The 19,123-nt window shown below is 39.1% G+C and overlaps 1 protein-coding gene across 1 annotated transcript in view; it reads right to left on the bottom strand.

Annotated features, from left to right (window-relative positions):
• Window positions 1-694: 694 nt before the first annotated feature.
• Window positions 695-19,123, bottom strand: part of Kcnb2 (potassium voltage-gated channel subfamily B member 2) — a 374,796-nt gene continuing 356,367 nt past the window's right edge. Inside the window, exon 2 of the mRNA XM_048359032.1 lies at window positions 695-2,851. Coding sequence (XP_048214989.1) covers window positions 695-2,851 — 2,157 coding nt within the window. The remainder of the gene's footprint in view (window positions 2,852-19,123) is intronic.

Genomic DNA, 19,123 nt, shown 5'->3' on the forward strand with positions numbered 1-19,123 from the left:
CCAAGTAGAAACAGAAAAGAAAAATGTACCCCATAGAATTGTTCCACAAATAACCAAAAATACTGTATTCCTTTAAACAAATGTTACAAGAGCTTTATAACCCAAAGCAAAATATGCAAGATGGTTTAAGAGGAGATTGCAGTTTTGCAACAGCAAGTCTGTACAGCTCCTAAGGCCGTAGCTCTGAAGGAAACACCTGCGTTTCAGGAACTTATTTCCACCCATGTCTTCTGGATACTTTCGCATCCAGGCCCTGTTATATACAAAGTTATGCATTTTGCAAGCTCAAAGCACCTTACTCCTCATAATTATGAATGCATGCAATGACATTTCATCCTTTCATGTGCAAATTCTAAAATTTGTGGTAACATAAAGCTAAACCTTGAAAACCTGCCTATAATTTCAAATGAAAGGATCAAAAATGTCAGACATTGCCGAGTACTGGTTCCTAATAGAGCTTTCTTTATTTGTTTACTGTTCTTCAGTTGTTTTTGTTGGTTTGTTACAAAATGCAGTCTTGGCTCTTTTTATTTAAACAGTACTCAGTAAACTAAACTGTTCATGCCATGCAAAAATAATATTTTATGCACTTTGGGGAGAGGGGCTTCCCATGTTTTAGTTTGCGCACAGGCATTTATTCACCACATTTTTAAGAAATAAGTTTTTTTTTTAAATTTATTGCTTTTATAACTAGTCACATGCTGGTTTCACGCGTGGGACAGTAACTGGTGTCTCCTGGGTTGGAATGAATTTCTGGGGCAAACAAATGGTTTTCCATCTTGTACCCTTCTTGAGTACTGTCCTTTTGGACTTCACCCAGGGCATGGCCCATGTCTTGCCTACAGTTGTGGCCTGTGTTCTGTGAGGAGGACGAGCCCACACAGCCCTCTTCTCTTACAGGGTCTCTGGCCTCCTGAGGCTTATCAACAAAGCAATTGGGGCTGGAGTCTGCCTGCGCCTCTGGCCTCGTCCCTTGGAGCTCCAAGAAATCCTCATCTTCACCAGTATCGATTTCAGTGAAGCTCCTCCTCTCTCTGGAAGAGAAAGGAAAGAGTTTCTGTTTGGGAAACCGAGGGGACAGCACTTTGGAAGGTCCCTGGCAGGGTGCTAAAACCTCAGTGCCCAGCAAGGGTCTTTCTGCCTGGGGCAGGGTTTCTTCCAAGAGAATGGTGCTGATATGCTGCGGGGTGGTGAGAGAAAAGTCTGCTGTGGTTACAGGCAGTGGCCTAGCTGTGCTGGGCGGGGTCTGGGGTGCACTGCCTCGATTTTCCTGAAAGTTCACTTTGAGAGATCTGGACTTTAAGGGGTTGCTCCCTTTCAATGAGCTCTTAGGACTGTCCGTGGTATCGTCAGACTGCAAAGGGCCGTGTAGGCCACTCTGGGATCTACCGCCCTCGAGGTTCACAGTTATGTCAATTGGGGCATAGTCCAGTGTGGCATCCCTGGCAGCTGTCCCTTTCTCTCTGCTTAGAGTTAGAAATGGGGGTCCCCTGGCTCTTTGGTGCTCTTCTGTCCCTGGGAAGTCAGTAGGGAACTTCATGTGCAAGTGAGACGCCGAGGGCGGTGGCAGGGGCGATCTCTCTGTCTCGGTGAAGTCGGTGGCACAGCTGGTGAAACTGTCAATACTGGAGGTGCTCTTCATGTCCACGATGACCTCAGTCTGTGCCACGGCCAGCTGTTCCTGCGGGCAGACCACCTCTTCCATTTCGATCTCTTCTTCATAGGCAGATGGCCTCTCGGGCTGTTCTTGGCAGTCCGGGTTTGGGTGGGAATGAGGCTGTGTCTTGGTGATTTCATTATACAGCATCTCCAGTTTCTGGGCACTTAGATGCTGTGGGCTGGAGGAAGAAGTGTTATTCAGCTGTTCGTGGGAGTCTTTTTGGCTAACCTCCTGGTACTTATTCTCATAAGACTTGTTGGAACTTGTTTCCGACAGCGCTTTCCTGGCCCATTTCCACCGACTTGGAGACAGGTGATTATCATCGGCTGAGTCCTTGGTATTGGCCGACTCTCCGGCCTTCTCCACAGCCACGTCTATGAGTTCCATACTTCGAGCAAAGGCATCTTTCAAGTTCATAGACACGATGCTTCCATTTCTTTTGGCCCGCTCAAGAGCCTCTCTCCTCTTAATGGCTTTCTCCTGGCGTTTCTGCTCCTTGTAAAACTCAGAAAAATTGTTCACAATGATTGGAATAGGAAGTGCAATAACCAGGACCCCAGCAATACAGCACAGGCCTCCCACGATCTTCCCTAATAAGGTTTTTGGATAAATGTCTCCATAGCCCACGGTGGTCATGGTGATGGTGGCCCACCAAAAGGATGCAGGAATGCTGGTAAACTTGGTAGCATCTTCATCCTTCTCAGCAAAGAATACCAAGCTGGAAAATATCATTATCCCCATGGCCAGAAACAGTATCAACAAGCCCAGTTCATTGTAACTCCGTCTGAGGGTGAACCCTAGAGACTGGAGGCCTGTTGAATGTCTGGCCAGTTTCAGGATCCTGAGGATGCGCATGATACGGAAAATCTGGACTACACGTCTCACATTCTGGAACTGCAGCACGCTCTTGTTGGATTCAGTGAGGAAAATGGTGACATAGTAGGGTAAGATGGCCAGCAGGTCAATGACGTTCAGTGGGCCTTTGAAGAACTTCCATTTATTTGGTGAGGACAGGAACCGCAAAAGGTACTCCATGGTAAACCAAGCAATACACACAGCCTCTACATGTGCTAGCTGGCGGTTGTCATTGGGGTGACCAAATTCATCTGGTTCCTGCAGTTCTGGGAGTGTGTTGAGAGACAAAGCAATGGTAGAAAGGACGATAAACAAGATAGACACGATGGCCAAGATCTGGAAAAGAGAAGGAGATCCAAGTTAGTACATTCTTTCAGTTTGTTCCACAAACTAGGTGAGACATGGTTCAGGATCAGTTCTTTAAGTGGAATAGTTCAAGTTATTCCAGGAAGGATTGAAGAATTTAGATGTTACCTTCTGAAATTCTCTTATGAATATAAGCACATTTACAATGTTTGATTTGACATAAAAGCCTCTTGTATATTAGAATCCAGGACCTGAGCAATTTGACAAAAATCGTTTTCCCTCTCCTTGCCTATTGTTCTGAGACACTTGTAGAAGGAGCCCATTGGCTTGAACAATGCTTTTTGCTTGTTTATTTGTGGTTTTAATCTCTTCTGCTTTTGCTATCTGGAGTTTTTTTTAAAAAAATCTTAATCACTTGATTTGCCTTAAGTGATTTGTTTTACATGCTAGATAAGCTAGGAAGAATTAATGATCTTTACAAGTGTTACTGTTCAACAAAACACACAAATATAGAACACAAGAAGAGAAAGAATGATATTCAGCACAATGTTTTTTGGAAGAGCAAATATTTATGTGCTTAGTTCTGATATCAGAAGCAAGTCAAGATAGCCTTTTTTTCCCCCTGGGATGTGTGAGTGTCTGGCCAACATCTCATTCAGACAAGGTACAGTTCATAAAGAAGAGTTTGGAGAATGACTGTGAGATCTCAGGGCAGAGCAGGCATTGTAGGTAGAAGAAACAACAGTACAAGATCTAGTGTGGAAGAAAACAGACAGAAAAGAGGAAGAAATAAGAAGAGGATTGATCAGAGCTTTGGCTGTCACCATGCTGCCTACTGTGTGACTTTGGACAAAGTATTTAGTTTCCTTTTTTTTTTTTTTGGCCAGTCCTGGGGACTGGACTCAGGGCCTGAGCAATGTCCCTGGCTTCTTTTTGCTCAAGGCTAGCACTCTGCCACTTGAGCCACAGCGACACTTCTGGCCATTTTCTGTATATGTGGTGCTGGGGAATTGAACCCAGGGCCTCATGTATAGGAGGCAAGCACTCTTGCCACTAGGCCATATCCTCAGCCCCATAGTTTCCTTTCTTAGTTTACAATTCATTGAATTAGGGCTAATGGGTGATCTGATGATTACATAGTACAAAACAAATAAAAGCTACTTAGAGTGTTAGGGTGGGAAATATCTAAGACTAGTCTGGAGAGTTCAGGAACATTATGTGGGAAATCTGTAAACCACACAGGCATAGGCAAACCAAGAGAGAATTTCCTCTTTGTAACCAGTGTTCTAGACTTATGGGCAAAAGCAGGAAAATTAAAGTTTGAGGACAATGCAAGGAAGTGTTTCTTTGATTAGTAGGGACTGCATTTGGAATACAAAAGTCTTGGTGGAGTAGGAAACATGCCATACCCAGGTGAGGTTTGGCTAAGATTCATTTGACCTTTGCCCATGATCTTGGTGGCAGTCTTTCTTTGGTCTCAGTTATTACACCTGAGAGAAATACCGACAGTCACTTTTTTTTTAATTTAGAGATTCAGTATCTAGTTAACATGTCAAAACATTATGATTAAATGTACTGATTATGATTAAATGTATACAGTTCAGTTACCAATTACATTGAAAAAATTAGTTTGCATCAGGACTTTGACGTATTTTTCCTCTATTTTCTTCTTTTTATCATTCTAAATTTACCTACTTCTAGGTTATTCCCTTCCTTTGCTTTCTCCTCTTATATCTCCTGTATGCCTTTCCTTGTTTCTTTTCCGATTCTTTCAGCTCCCATATTCTCACTTAAATTGTTTTAAAAGAAGACTATAGTATAAAACATATCTGAATGTGTTGCAGGTATTATGTAAAGATGCATGGCTCTTTAATGGAAAAATAGTGCTTTATTATTAGTGTTTATATATTCTTATTCTTGGAACGAGGTATTTTTTCTTGACTGTTCTTTAGAATTTCCTTTAAAAAAGGTTAATCAGTGAGTCACAATAGAAAAAAAGGTTGTCTTTGGCTGAAGGCTGTGTTAGAACCTTCCCCAGGAAGGGTTATTTAGATCAACTCATACATAATGCATTCATATAGCTTATGGTTAAAGTCAAGATGAGAATGCTCACCTTGACTATCTTCCTTCACAGGCAAATGCAGGGCAACATCTATGCTATTCTGCCACCTTGATTGACCAGATCACAGCCATTCTCATGTTCTTACCATATGGACATAGATCTGGCTGTGTATTTCCTAGGAGGACACACTGTTGGACACACTGTTGCTAATATACATTTGAAGCCCTGCTCTCCACCCCTCAGAGCTTTATCATTGAGATACATCCTAAATCTTTTCCTCTCTTTCCCTCAATATGAGATCTCAACATGCAGCGGAGGTTAGGCTACGCTTGACTTTGCTATGTAGCCCAGGCTGCCAATGCCTCCTCCTATCTCCTACTTCCTTCTCTTCTTTTCTTTCCTCCAATATATTCTTTAAATTATTTAATATATAAATAATAAAGTTTACTATTTTTTAATTTTTTTTTTTTTTTTTTGGCCAGTCCTGGGCCTTGGACTCAGGGCCTGAGCACTGTCCCTGGCTTCTTCCTGCTCAAGGCTAGCACTCTGCCACTTGAGCCACAGCGCCGCTTCTGGCCGTTTTTCTGTATATGTGGTGCTGGGGAATCGAACCTAGGGCCTCGTGTATCCGAGGCAGGCACTCTTGCCACTAGGCTATATCCCCAGCCCTAATATTTTTTATTGTCTAACTTATATACAGAGTGGTTACAGTTTCATACTTTAGGCATTGGATCCATTTCTTGTACTGTTGGTTACCTCGTCCCTCATTCCCCCCTTCCCCCTCCCCCTTTCCCTTTCCCCCCATGAGTTGTTCAGTAGATTTACACTAAACAGTTTTGCAAGTATTGCTTTTGTACCTGCACTATCTCTGTATCTTATCTGAGTACATTGGAAACTGTGTATACATATATTAGAACTAGGAAACTGAAAGGGAATACCAAAATAGAGAGACACAGGGTAAATAAAAAAGACAAATGATTACAAAAGTTTACTAATCTTTTGACCAATCTCCAGGGTAGAGTTTAGGGCATTAGACAGATTCACATGGTTGTGTAACTAACACCACCATCCCTCACCAGAATGTATTCCTTTTCAAAAAGCTAAAAGTGGGATCCTACTGAACACCAACTCCTCATTCTCTCCTCACTTCCAGAGACCCTCATAGTCTTTCTCCATAAATTATACTAAGCTGGATCATTTTCACCGAGATCACTGAGATCACTTCACTAAGTTTCATAGCCTCAAAATTCATCTGTGTTGTAGCACGTGTGAAAATTCCCTTCCAAAGTTGAATATTATTTCATTGTATAAATAGGACCACATTTTGTTTACCTGTTCATCTGTAAATGGACACCTAGGTTTGCTTTAATCTTCTGGCTCTTGTAGATACTGCTGCTATAAATATGGGTGTACAAACAATTTTGTGTCCTCCAAATCTTGATTCTCCTACCTTTGCCTCCTGAATGCTGGGATTAAAGGCTTGTGTTTCAATATTTTATTCTATTTTAGTATCCTTTCCAATATTCTGTCATCATTCTTTAAAAAATTCAATTATCTTTGAGTAGTTGTACAAAAGGGTTTCAATTCAACAAATCAGTTTATTAATACACTGCATCTTGATCTGCCTCACCTCTTCTCTTGTGCTTCCACACTTTCCATGTTTCATTGATTCCCCTGCTCATTTTGGTTGCATTTTGTGTGTATTTATCACTTCAAAGATAAAGACAAAATACATCAATGCAAATGAGTGTATTTTGTTCTCTTCCAGCCTTTTTCTACCTCTGTGGTACCCACCTTACCCTGTTAGGCAAGTGCTCTACCACAGAGCCACATTCCAAGTCCCCATTTTGTAGCCTTTTAGATAAAGAACAAAATGGAAGATCCAAAACAGGGTTTCAGTTTTCCTTATCATCACACTCAGAACTAGATTTGTGGGTCTCTTTATTTCTTCCCCCAACTTGCAAAAATACTGCATGATACTAATGCAATTTGCAGACTAGTTGATTGCAATTTAACACATGGAAATTTAGCATATGTACAAATGACTGGGAGAATATATTTTTTGGAAAAAATTACTGAAGGAAAAACTAAACACAAAATCTCTTAGCAACCCTATATTCATGTTAGGGAAGCCATAAGGTATTAAATAAATTATTTTATGTCTCATGTTGAAATTCAATCTGTCAAAACTCATTTGCTCCCAATTTAGAAGAATGGCATATTTTAAATATCTTGGGATGCTTGGAGTTCTCCCACGAAGACAGCATTTTAGACATATTATACAATCTACATCAAAGGTGATGTGCGGAGCAATAAGTTAAATGCATATTTAATGCCCTGTTGGAATGTTGATTCATAAAAATACAATAAATATAACAAGTGTGAAGATTTTCTGTGGGTAACAGGATGAGCTTCTAAACACAGACATTCACATTGACACAGCAAGCTCTTCTGGCATTTAGGTGTTGCTTTGTTTATCATAACCGTGCACAAGTTAGGACATTGCTGACTGGGGTTTTAAATTTAAGTCACCTTCAACAATTGGCCTCCAGAGTTGGCAGGAGTCAAAATTGTTTCTTTCAGCTTTGGCAAATAGATTTGTGTTTGCACATGGCAAAGCAAGTGAAGGTTCCAAACAATTATCTGTGCGATGCTGGCACAACCTCCTTTGAGATTTGAATTAGGTCATATCAAGGTTTCTTTACCTCTAGCATTTGGTGGTTTGGTGTCAAAACAAGGATACTTTGCTAATTCCAGCGGGGCTGTAAACTAAAACCAAGGACAAGTTGAAAATGACCCTGACATTTTGGTTCAGTGAGTGGAAAATATAAAATTCAAAAGGAAAGGCTTAAAAAATACTACCTCATGTAGGTTCCAAACGTTTATTTACTAGGAATTGACATTTTTTCCTGGATAAAGCTTTTTCTCTTTTGAATTGCCTGGATGACTATTAAGTTCTTTGCTTAGACAAGGACATTCAGCAGATCATATGATCTAAGAACAAGGCTTTCAAACCTTTCCTCATAATGAAACTCAAAGTTGGTTGCATTGGTTTCTGTTTGTAAAAGGAAGTAAGGCAGCTGGAGATTTGCCACAATTGCCTCAACTTGTTGGTTTTAATCCTTTGCATATAATAGATATCTTGTGATAGAAAGAAACACAGGCCAAGGAATGAAAACACAGGTCTCTACCTCTACCAGCCTTGTGGCCCAGCTAGCTCCCTCCCTGAGCTTCAGTTCCCTCATCTTAAAAAAAAAAGGTATCTCACCTGCCTCAGAGACATTTATGTAATTTATACTGGATTATGTCCATAAAGGCCTCCTATAAAATGGAAAGTGTTAAGTATGTAAGAAATGCTGATGTATTGGAAAATATCTTTGACAAGATTTGGAAAAGAATAACACACACATAAACGTTCTCTCTCCTTTAAATACAAGCCTATTCATATTTTTAGCACTTTCAAACACATTCTTATATATTATCTTTAAGTAGGTGTTCAAAGGAGTTGCCATTTAACAAAGTAGTGTCTGAATCAATGTCACTCCTTTCAATGTTCTCAACTTTCAAACATATTCTTCTACCTACTCAGTGAGTTGCTTATAATCATAAACAAACATATCTTAGTTTTCTTTGGCCCGAACCATCTAATTTGTCAATATTTACTAAAGAGTTGGCCCAACATTATTTCAAGTGAACTTGACCTTTCTTGTGTCTTTAAAATGCACCACATTTTCTAGCCTGTTGTATTTCCCCAAAAATATATGGCAATTCTGATCTCACATGGAAAGTTCCACATGGTACTTACTCTGTGCTCTTTCTCTAAGCCTCTTTGTCTTTCCTTTTGTAAACATATTCTAGGAGTTACCAGAAAGGTAACAGCCCTTAACTACTAAATAGCACTCTGCTTTATTTCCCTAGTAGGCTATATCACAGTGTTTTTCTAACCTAATCAGCAATGGAAAACAGTATGGGAAGACAGAAATTTCAGGATAACACTAACATGTTAAAATGACAATGCTTGTGACAAGCATTCCTAAGAAGCATGAATACTTTTCTGCTTTCAGAAGGGAGATACATCTTGTTGGCATTTCTAAGACTATAAGCCATAACCCACTTGTTGAGAGAAGAGGCGAGGAGTTGGTAAGAATATGAAGCTTTTCATCTGCTCCTCTCCTATTTCTAGCTATTTCCCAGACGACTACTGCATGCCACAAACCAAGAGTAGCTCCTTTGATTTTTCACTAGTGAGCAATTATCTTTGATAATTTTCAGTTCGAGCTTCCTTTTTTTCCCCCATTGGCTAATAGCTCTTTATTTTCCTATGTTTCTCTTGGCTTCCCAAGTGAGGAAATCTCCTTTTTTTTTTTTTTTAAATAGCTTCAAGCAGTTTGTATATATATCTTGATCAATGTTACTCCTGTCAGCATTCTCATCCCTCCCTCCCCTGCCTGCCCTTTCCCTCATTCTTCCTAATTTTGTAGTTTATACATTGGTTTATTGACTACATTCTCCCTTTCTCCTTTTCAATTGTCCACTCCTTTCCCCTTGACTCCACCCTACCCCTTTAGAATACCTGCTTCCTGGTGTTCTATTTTGCTCAACTTTGGCTTTCTAAAGAATTACACTATTTCACTTAATACATTTGTTTTAATGGAACAAACAAGTTCTATTCTTAGTATTCTCAGCTGACCCAGGTAAGCCCCTTTATGTGTTAGCACCATATCATCAAATACAAAGAATGTATATCACTATAAAATTTAGTTGTTTGAAAAACTGCTTTGGCTTTGAGACTAGCTGGAACCCAGCAGTGGGCTTCCTGTAGTTTATGGGATGAATGAACGAGAGGTTATATATGCACAATGTGATGTCAGATGCACCCCCCACCCTTCCTTCCATTTGTGGAGAGGTGGGAATGGAGAAGCAACCCAGTTTCATATGCTAGCTGACAAGATCTGTGTTTTATTCTTATCTCCAAAGCTGATTTTTTAAGAGGATTGGTTTTAGTTCTCTTATGATCAAAGGTACTATTTTTAAAAAAAATTTTCTTGGCATCATCTGAAATAAGCTTTGCTTCATTACCCATGATATATTTTTGTATTTGAACAGATTAGATTATAGGAAATGAATCATTAGGTGAAGACTGGTGAATGGAACTTTAATATTATTCCTCGCAACTCTGTAACGAAAAGAACAACAATAAGGCAGAGAAGACATGAATTTTACACCCACTCCCAAGATTAGGCAGTCCCTTTCTAGGTAATTGGTCCGTGTATTCAGCAGCCTGAGAGTGAAAATGGAGAACCGCCAAGATTGGCAGAACATAGAAATTCCCTACTCCCTAGTTCCCTATGGGCAGAAGCTGTAGCTTCACTCTTTTTGTGTATATGTGGACTGCCTGATCTCCCTCCCCGGAAAGCAGAGCCGGAATGTGTAGGCCCTTCTCTTCAGTGTGTGAATGGGAAAGAAAGATGGGAAAAGAGAATGAGTGATGCGTGTGCATTCTTTGAACAGGTTTCTATTTAATTTGATAGCTTAACATTTTTAGATTGTAAAATATCAGGCTGGAATGAATATTAGAAATACTACATTTCTTACAAGTAAAGAAACAAAGATTGGGAATCTAATGAGTGCTTGGCAGCGAGTAGAGGCGAAAGAGTTTAGGACCAATTGTCAAAAGTCTTGAGTTTGACCATAATTCTGACATGCTTTGTTAGCTCTCTGACCCCGAATGCCACAATTACTTTTTCTGGGACACATTTGTTCTAAATAGAAAATGTGGAAAATAAGATTCTAGCTTTGCTTATCTACATAGTGTTTTTTTGAGAACAAATTACAAAGAACTATATGATGATAGGACTCTGTAAACTGTAAAATGTGAATTATAAATTAGGATGCTTTTTCAAGAACTTCTCAAATGATATACAAATTCCTATTGAGTCTTTAGAAGAATCCAATTCTTTATTCTTTCTATGACCCCAACACATATATAGTGGTTTTGTTCCTTATAATATCCTTCAAAAAGAACACTTCCTAGTGCTTGAAATAAGGAAGCCAGGACATGTACATGGTGAAAATGAACCAGTAATTCCTTTCTTCCCAACAGTTGCTAGCCTCCTAAGATTACTTCCTCTTAGACAAATAAGGGGGACTCAGAAGTTTAGTGAAGTATTTCACTGAATGCTTAGAACATTTATTTCCTGTGTTCACTATAAACAGAGCTGTAGGGCCCATTTTTCATTAGTTGACCTCACAAAGTTTTTCTTTGCAGCTTTGATTGACTAAAACAGTTTTGCTTTCCTTTTTCTTTTGCAGTGCAGCTAGAAATAAAAATATAGGACGCTCAACTATGTTTAAGTCAAATGTCTGTATAAGATTTCCTTAGAATGTCTGTGCTCTTTGTCTGATACTCAAGTTTAATGAGGCATACTGTATGTGATAGGGCATGTTGATTTAGGGGAACAATCCCAGTCAGATTTTCTTGCTTCTTGGGAAATGGGAGTTTGAAAAGAGAGACTTGGCTATTAAGAGTCACTGGGATGATGTCACATGAATGGTGCAACTCTGGGAGGAGGAATAACAAATGGACATTGTGGAGAGCTTTGGTTTCTTCTTTCCAAAAATACCATCCAATAAGTTTTCTCTTCCCTCTCACCTCTTTAGTTAAAGCTAGCCAGAGTTTTAACTAGGTTTTATTATATTGATAAAAACCTTACAGCCCTTTTGAACAGTAATCTGACAATGTTAGAGGTGACAGTTTTGTATCTTAAATACATTTTAGTACTATAGAAGGGAACAACTACAGATCTTCTCTGATCTTCTCTCCTCTCCTCTCCCTCTCCTCTTCTTTCTCCCCTTCACTCTTTCCCTCTCTCTCTTTCTTTTCTTTTCTTTCTTTCTTTCTTTTTTTGGGGGGGCCAGTCCTGGGGCTTGGACCAGGGCCTGAGCACTGTCCCTGGCTTCTTCTTGCTCAAGGCTGGCACTCTGCCACTTGAGCCACAGCACCACTTCTGGCCATTTTCTGTATATATGGTGCTGGGGAATTGAACCCAGGGCCTCATGTATACAAGGCAAGCACTCTTGCCACTAGGCCATATCCCCAGCCCCTCTCTCTCTTTTCTTTGTGTGTGCTGGTCCTCAGGCTTGAAATCAGAGCCTGGGTGATGTCCCTAAGGTTTTTCTTCAAGGCTAGTGCTCTACCACTTGAGCCACAGCTCTACTTCCAGCTTCCTGATTTTTTTTATAGAAGGTCCTACAGTGCCTAATACAGGAGGCACTATGTGAATCTATTTTGGATAAATGAATAACTAAAAATGTATTTGCAGACATAATTTGTTAAAAATGAAAGAGGATCATGAATAGATAAAATGAGATAAGCCTTGATGAAAGGGGAATATTCTACTAGGCATTGTGACACATGCACTAAATCCCAACACAGAGGAGGCTAAAGCAGGAGGATCATCAGTTTGAAGCCAGCTCATGCTACACAGTGAGACCCTATCTAAGAGAAAGAAATAAAGGGAAAGCCCATGTATTTTATAATACAATATTTTATAAAATCAGTATTTTATAGTAGAGTGTGTGTGTGTGTGTGTGTGTGTGTGTGTGTGTGTGTGTATGTGTGTGTCCTTGGGCTTGAACTCAATGCCTGGGCACTGTCTCTGAGCTTGATTTTGCTCAAATCTAGGGTTCTACCACTTGAGCTACAGCACTACTTCTGGCTTTTTCTGTGTAAGTTATTGGAGATAAGAGTTTCACAAACTTTCCTGCTCAGGCTGGCTTCAAACTTCAATCCTCAAATTTCAGCCTCTTGAGTAGTTAGGACTACACAGGCATGAGCCACCATTGCCTAGACCAATACAGTAATTTATAAAGATAGATCTTTTGTCATTTCTTTTGGGTTGCTTTCATGTAGCTCAAATTCCATGTAGAAGTTTTAATTAGCTACAGAATTTTTTAAAAGTTGAAATCCTTATTATAAATTGCCTATTTTGAGATAACAGAGCAGCCTTATAAGTTTAACAATGTAATCTTTTCCTAGTTTTAAGCTATTTTTAAAAATTAATTCTTTCCTTTTATCATTAGGCAGTGCAGACTTCCTTTTATTAGCTTTTTAAACCCTTATTCTTTGGGAAGTCAACTTTTGGCTGGATATTGGCTTTGGGCTTCACCTTCACAGAAAGATAACTTTTCTTAAGAAAAATGCTGTATTCATTCTATATCACATTTGCTGTTAGGTATAATTTGGAAATTGCAGTTAATTCAACCAGTTAATGAAGTGATAATTCCACAATAGACATGGATGATTCAGGTTTGTGAAAAAAAATGGTGAGCCACTCAGGAGAATTGATAGTGTAGATTACCCATTAAAATACATATGTGCAGGAAGTGGAAGTGTGATTCAAGGGCTAGAGTGTCTTGAGTGAGAAAGTCAAGAGAGGGCAAGGTCTCAAGTTCAAGTCATGCCCCCCCCAAAAAAGGAAGAAAAAGCATATATGTATATGTATAATATACACATTGTACATACAACATATATGTATATGTGTATATCTGTCAGTGTTTCATATAGAGTAACCACAAATAAAATCCTATAAAAAAGCACTAAAGTGACATAAACTATACCTGTAAGAAGGCTACATATTCCATTTAATAAATTAGTATTTCCAAGCATAGTTTGTTAAAATGCTGTGCATATATATATATATACATATATACATATGTGTGTGTGTATGTGTGTGTCTATGTAAAACATATCTTATATGTGTAGACTTAGAATAAAATAAAAGAATGGACAGAAGCTTTCCTCATGTTTCTCTCATCAGGCTTCTATATTGGTATGATACATTGTGAAAACTTAAGGGATGAAAAATCAGATTTGAAAATTACCTGGTGTCTAAACACTGGACTATTTACATCTCTCTCTAGATTCTAATTCTTCCTCTTTTTGTTGGAAAGATGTTTTCTTTGATCTAAAAACAAGTCTAATCATAAATATTTAATCAATTAACTTATTTACTTATGTACTTACTTTATTTATTCATTCATTAATTCATTTAGAGAAGAAGTCTTGAAGGATAGCTAAAGTTTTCTATTTAGAAATGGAAGCAAAGTGCATGGTAGGCAGAGAGAAGAGAGTGGATGATGGCTTTGGTGTCCCCTGAATTATAGTTTGCTCAGAAAATTCCAGGTATATTTTGTGACTGAGAGCCTCCATAAAGGCATGTCATATATGTCCATGGTGATTTCAGAGCTTCTGCAGATAAGGATATAGGCTATTCACTGGCCAACTCCAGCTGTGCTAGGGCCAGCTCCAGAGGTTATTCATTAAAGTATTGTTCATAATGTCTCCATCATTAGCACAGTGTATACCCTGCACAACCAACTATGGCAGCCTTGATTTCAAAGAACTAAGGGTTGTGACTGTATGAGGGAAGACACTGAGGACTCTTTGTGGAAGGTACACAGTGGACCCATTCTGAAATGGACTCCATGCATGAATGATGGCACATGTGGTAGGCTTCCTTCCCCAGGCTAGTTTTCTCGAATGGGTGGTCAGATCCGCAACATGGGTATGATGTGGCAAAAAGGTCAGAAAGGCAAATTCCTAGGTCCTCCTGTATATCTCCTGGATTAAGAACTGGAGAGAGACCCAGCAATCTGTATTTTAACCAGCCTTCCATGTGATTCTTGACACTGCCAAAGCTTGAGGATACTGCTGTAATCTGTGTATGCCATTGAACGACACAACAGACTGCTCAGATCACTGACTGTAGTATAAGACTGACCAGGATATGGATGATACTGAAAAGTGAGAAAGAAGTTTCTATTGCAATAGTAGGAGCAAAGGTAAGATTCTAAAATATTTATAAGGTCAAATATTACCTTTACTTTTAAGGAAATGGAAGATTCTAGCACTTTCTCATATTTCTTTCTTTCTTTTTCTTTTTCTTTTTTTTTTTTTTTTTTTTTTTTGCCAGTCCTGGGGCTTGAACTTAGGGCTTGAACACTGCTCCTGCTGCTTTTTACTCAAGGCTAGCATTCTACCACTTGAGCCACAACACCACTTCCGGCTTTTTCTATATATGTGTTGCTGAGGAATTGAACCCAGGGCTTCATGCATGCAAGGCAAGCACTTTACCACTAGGGCATATTCCCAGCCCCTTTCTCATATTTCTAAGTTTACAAGAAAGATCGAATAGCTCTGACAAACCTTCATCATTATCGTATAGGATTAGATTTAGATTATCTTTGACCTAAATCATCATTTTTCTCTGAAAGTAATATTTCTTTATATTGAAAGAGAAAATGTTCTCCTAGAATTAAAAGAGTTACATAAATGGATGAACTACAGACATTAAGTGAGTAAAGATTATTGTCAAGACAGACCTCCAATTCTTGTTTAAGAAACATAGAAAGCCTGTGGGACTAACAGGGAGGAGAGGTCTAGTTGGCAACATATTCTTTCTGGCCTCCTGGGGATATGCAAAGGCAGCGTGCAATAAGCAGTTATACCATGAGGCAGTGCTTTCTTTCCAAGTCTTGGCTTATCCAAGTGGGCTCCATCAGTAGAGAGTAATTGAACTGCAAAGTGTGTTTGCTTTCTTCAAAGATTCTCTAAAACTAAAGCTATCTAGGCCACTCACAGAGATCTTTTTGTCTACCCACATTTACAGGACCAGAAAAAGCAAATGTACCAAGGTGACTACAAAGCCATGAATCAGAGAAGTGAAGCAGATGAGGGCTTCATTCAAAAACTAAGCAAGGAAGCTCAGGCCCTGGGTCTTAAGCCCCAGGACAGGCAAACACAACACAACAAGCAAACAAACAAAAAAACTAAGCAAGGGTTTCAGAGGAAGCAAAAGTCATTCCTGTCAAATCCACAAAATGAAAATAAAATGATGATAGAAGTATTATATCAGATTATTTAATTAAGAAGTCATTGATGAACTTTGTGATAAACCGAGGAAGGAGCATATAAAAATGAAAAGAAAAGATTGCTGTCTCTGTATTATCAAATTGCTTATTAAAAACAAACTATGAGCTTATTTGTTAAAAGCTCAAAATGACTTGAAAAAAAGAATTAAAAGAGTTAACAACTGCTTATTGTCATGTAAATGAATTATGAGATATGGGTCTATATCAATTACCAGAATTGTTTTTTTTTTTTTGGCCAGTCCTGGGCCTTGGACTCAGGGCCTGAGCACTGTCCCTGGCTTCTTCCCGCTCAAGGCCAGCACTCTACCACTTGAGCCACAGCGCCGCTTCTGGCCGTTTTCTGTATATGTGGTGCTGGGGAATCGAACCTAGGGCCTCGTGTATCCGAGGCAGGCACTCTTGCCACTAGGCTATATCCCCAGCCCCAGAATTGTTTTTTTAAGATAAAATTTTAGCTTAAGTGTACATTTTGTAGTCACACAGGGTGAAGACTAGTTTAGGGACAAATTTATACTTGCTGTTCTCTGAAAGAATGCCCATTTGTTGAATTATTTCTCACACATTCTGACTTCCAACTTTTGCAAGGAAGTCTTCTAAATTTCCAGAATTAAAGTACCATTAAAAACTGGCTTTGTTCCCTAGATACCTAGTCAGCCTCATCAGCTCATCAATCACAGTTAACAGGGAATTGCAAGGATTTATTTCCACCATTATCCCCATATCTCAAAATCATGTCCTAGCAGTTTCAAAGAAAGCAAAAAACAAAAGCTGTAATACAATCATTTTTCTTTTTAATAAATTTCAGCAGCAAGCTCTTCTGCAAAGTACTTTTGGGGGTCAACGTCATTAAGAGGACATTATAGAATGCCAGAGAACAGAAGACATGCGAGGGCCATGCTGAAACAGGAGTGCTGCCAAAGGAAAAATTAGATGGGAGCCAAATCCAGTCAGCACTGAAGAAAGCTTGACTGCTTCACTTTGTTTCTGCTATTAGGGAAGGCTGCTTTGTTTTCCTAGGACTGTGTGAATAGCAGTATCCCATGGATACTATTGGTGCAAGAATGCCAGGTATCTTCTCAGCATGAGGCTGGACAACACAAACTAGGGCTCCTGATGAAGCCCTATGTGGCTTGTTTTGGACAACATCTGAGGACTCATGAGTTGAATGGGTATGAACACTTCTGCATTTAGTGGTGATTGAGGCGGTACTCACTGGGTCCTGCATTTTTTAAATAGTCATCTGATGTGGACATAGGTCTACAATCACATTGGCTCATTGTATTATCTGCATAGAGTTCTTGGGTTTGCATAGAGTCTCCTGGGTTCTCTTACAAAGGCTACTTACGGATGGACACTCAAAATGTGGTCCTTGAACCACCAATATCACTTATGAGCAGATAGAAATGAAGACTCTCACAACCCACCCAAGGCCCACTGAATCAGAATTGGCATTTTAACAAGATCCCTAATAATTCTTATGTGCATTTATGTTTGAGAGGCACTGGCTTCAGAGACAAATGCATGTCACTCAAGAAAAAGAAATAAGAAGTAGAGACAGTTTCTTGCATACAATTTTAATGAGTGAAATGCAGTACTAGAGGAAGATACAGATTCTTAGACCCTATAAGGTTTCACTTCAGAACTTCTAGGTTGGGAGGGTGCAATTAGATACGAGGAGAAAGCCTTGCAAATGGTGTTCGATGTTGAAGTAGTCTCTAATTCCACCTTGACATCCTCAACCAGTCTGCAGTGGATGGCCACTGCTTGCTTTTTGTATGAATGTTGTATGTATGTATGTATGTGTCTGTTTGTTACATTATTGTAGATTGATCTCTGGGCCCTGCACTTGCTAGACACGTGTTCTTATGTTTAAGGTATGCTCCTAACCATCTTGCTTTATTTTGTTTGGTTAATTCATTTTTCAGCTAGGAGATTATGCTTTTGTTGGGGCTGGTCTGGAACTATGAGCCTTCTCTCTCTACTTCTCCAGTAGCTAGTATTACAGGATTAAAACACCATTCCCAGACAGCTATGACTTTAAACACTTTCATTGGTCAGCAAATTGAACTAATCATTCAAATGCTGAGCTTTGAGTCAGGTGACCTAACCTCCATGCTACTTCTCCATTATCGTATCAAGGGTATTATCTGAGTTATAAGGCAGAACATATTTTTTAAATCTACAGAGCAAAGCTAGAATGACAACTTCATTTATTTTACTAATTGGTGGTGAAATGATTAGGTAATACATGTGGAGATCTTTTGGAAGATAGACATTTGTACATGAATTTCAATATTTTTGTAGTAAATATATTTTAAAAATTTGGGTTGTAGACTTTTGGAAGAGTTATTATCTATGTATGTAGTATATAATGTTAACAGTAGAAGAATTTTCCTTCTTATTTAATTCACATGTGGCCCATTCCTATGACTGGTGTTGACTGATTTCAATATGTGTCTAATCCCTTCGGAAAGTCAGCATATTGGGCTAAATGGTCTGAATCTGTGTGTCCCCAAAGTTAATCTGTTGAAATTCAACCACAATGCAACCATAGCAACACGTGGTACCCTTTAGGAAGTGGTTATGTCATCATCTGCCTGAAGAATGGCATAAGTACATTTCCTGACATATAAGGAGACATCAATAGGAGCCATCTTTGAAGCAGAGGAGAGCCTTTACAAGACACAGAATCTGCAGCAGGACCCTTAACTTTCTAGGCCCCAGAAGTGTGAGAAATACATTGTTGTTGCTTATGAATTACTCAGTCTAAAATATTTTGTTACAGCAATAGAAATGGACTAAGATGCATAGTATTCCCCATAAATTCATGTAACCCATAACAATGTGACTCTACTTGGAAATAGGCTCTTTACAGTTATAATTAGTTATGATGAGTTTATGTCCAACTAGAGTGGTTGATCCAATGTCTAATGTCTCCTTATGAGAAGGTTATGGCAGACACGGAAGAACACGGAAGATGGCCCTGTAACAACAGAATTAGATTAAAGTAGTTTAACAATGAGCCAAGAGAAGCTAAGGATTGGCAGCCATGATTAGAAGTTATGAAGAGACCAGAAAGGATTCTTCTCTAGCCCTCTCAGAGGGACCATGGCCCTGCTGATACACTCTCTGCTGATACTCTGATCATACTTCTAGTCTCCAGAATTGTGAGATGGTACATTTCTCTCTAGTCGTGTCCTGGGCTACATGGTGTGTGGTAATTTATTTGTTACACGGCTGGAGAAATGAATACAGTCAGGTATTATTTGATGAGAAAACTTAGTCTTTAGTGAGAAAGAGAGAGAGAG

This window comes from Perognathus longimembris, chromosome 12, assembly GCF_023159225.1.
Source record: "Perognathus longimembris pacificus isolate PPM17 chromosome 12, ASM2315922v1, whole genome shotgun sequence".
NCBI lineage: Eukaryota > Metazoa > Chordata > Mammalia > Rodentia > Heteromyidae > Perognathus > Perognathus longimembris.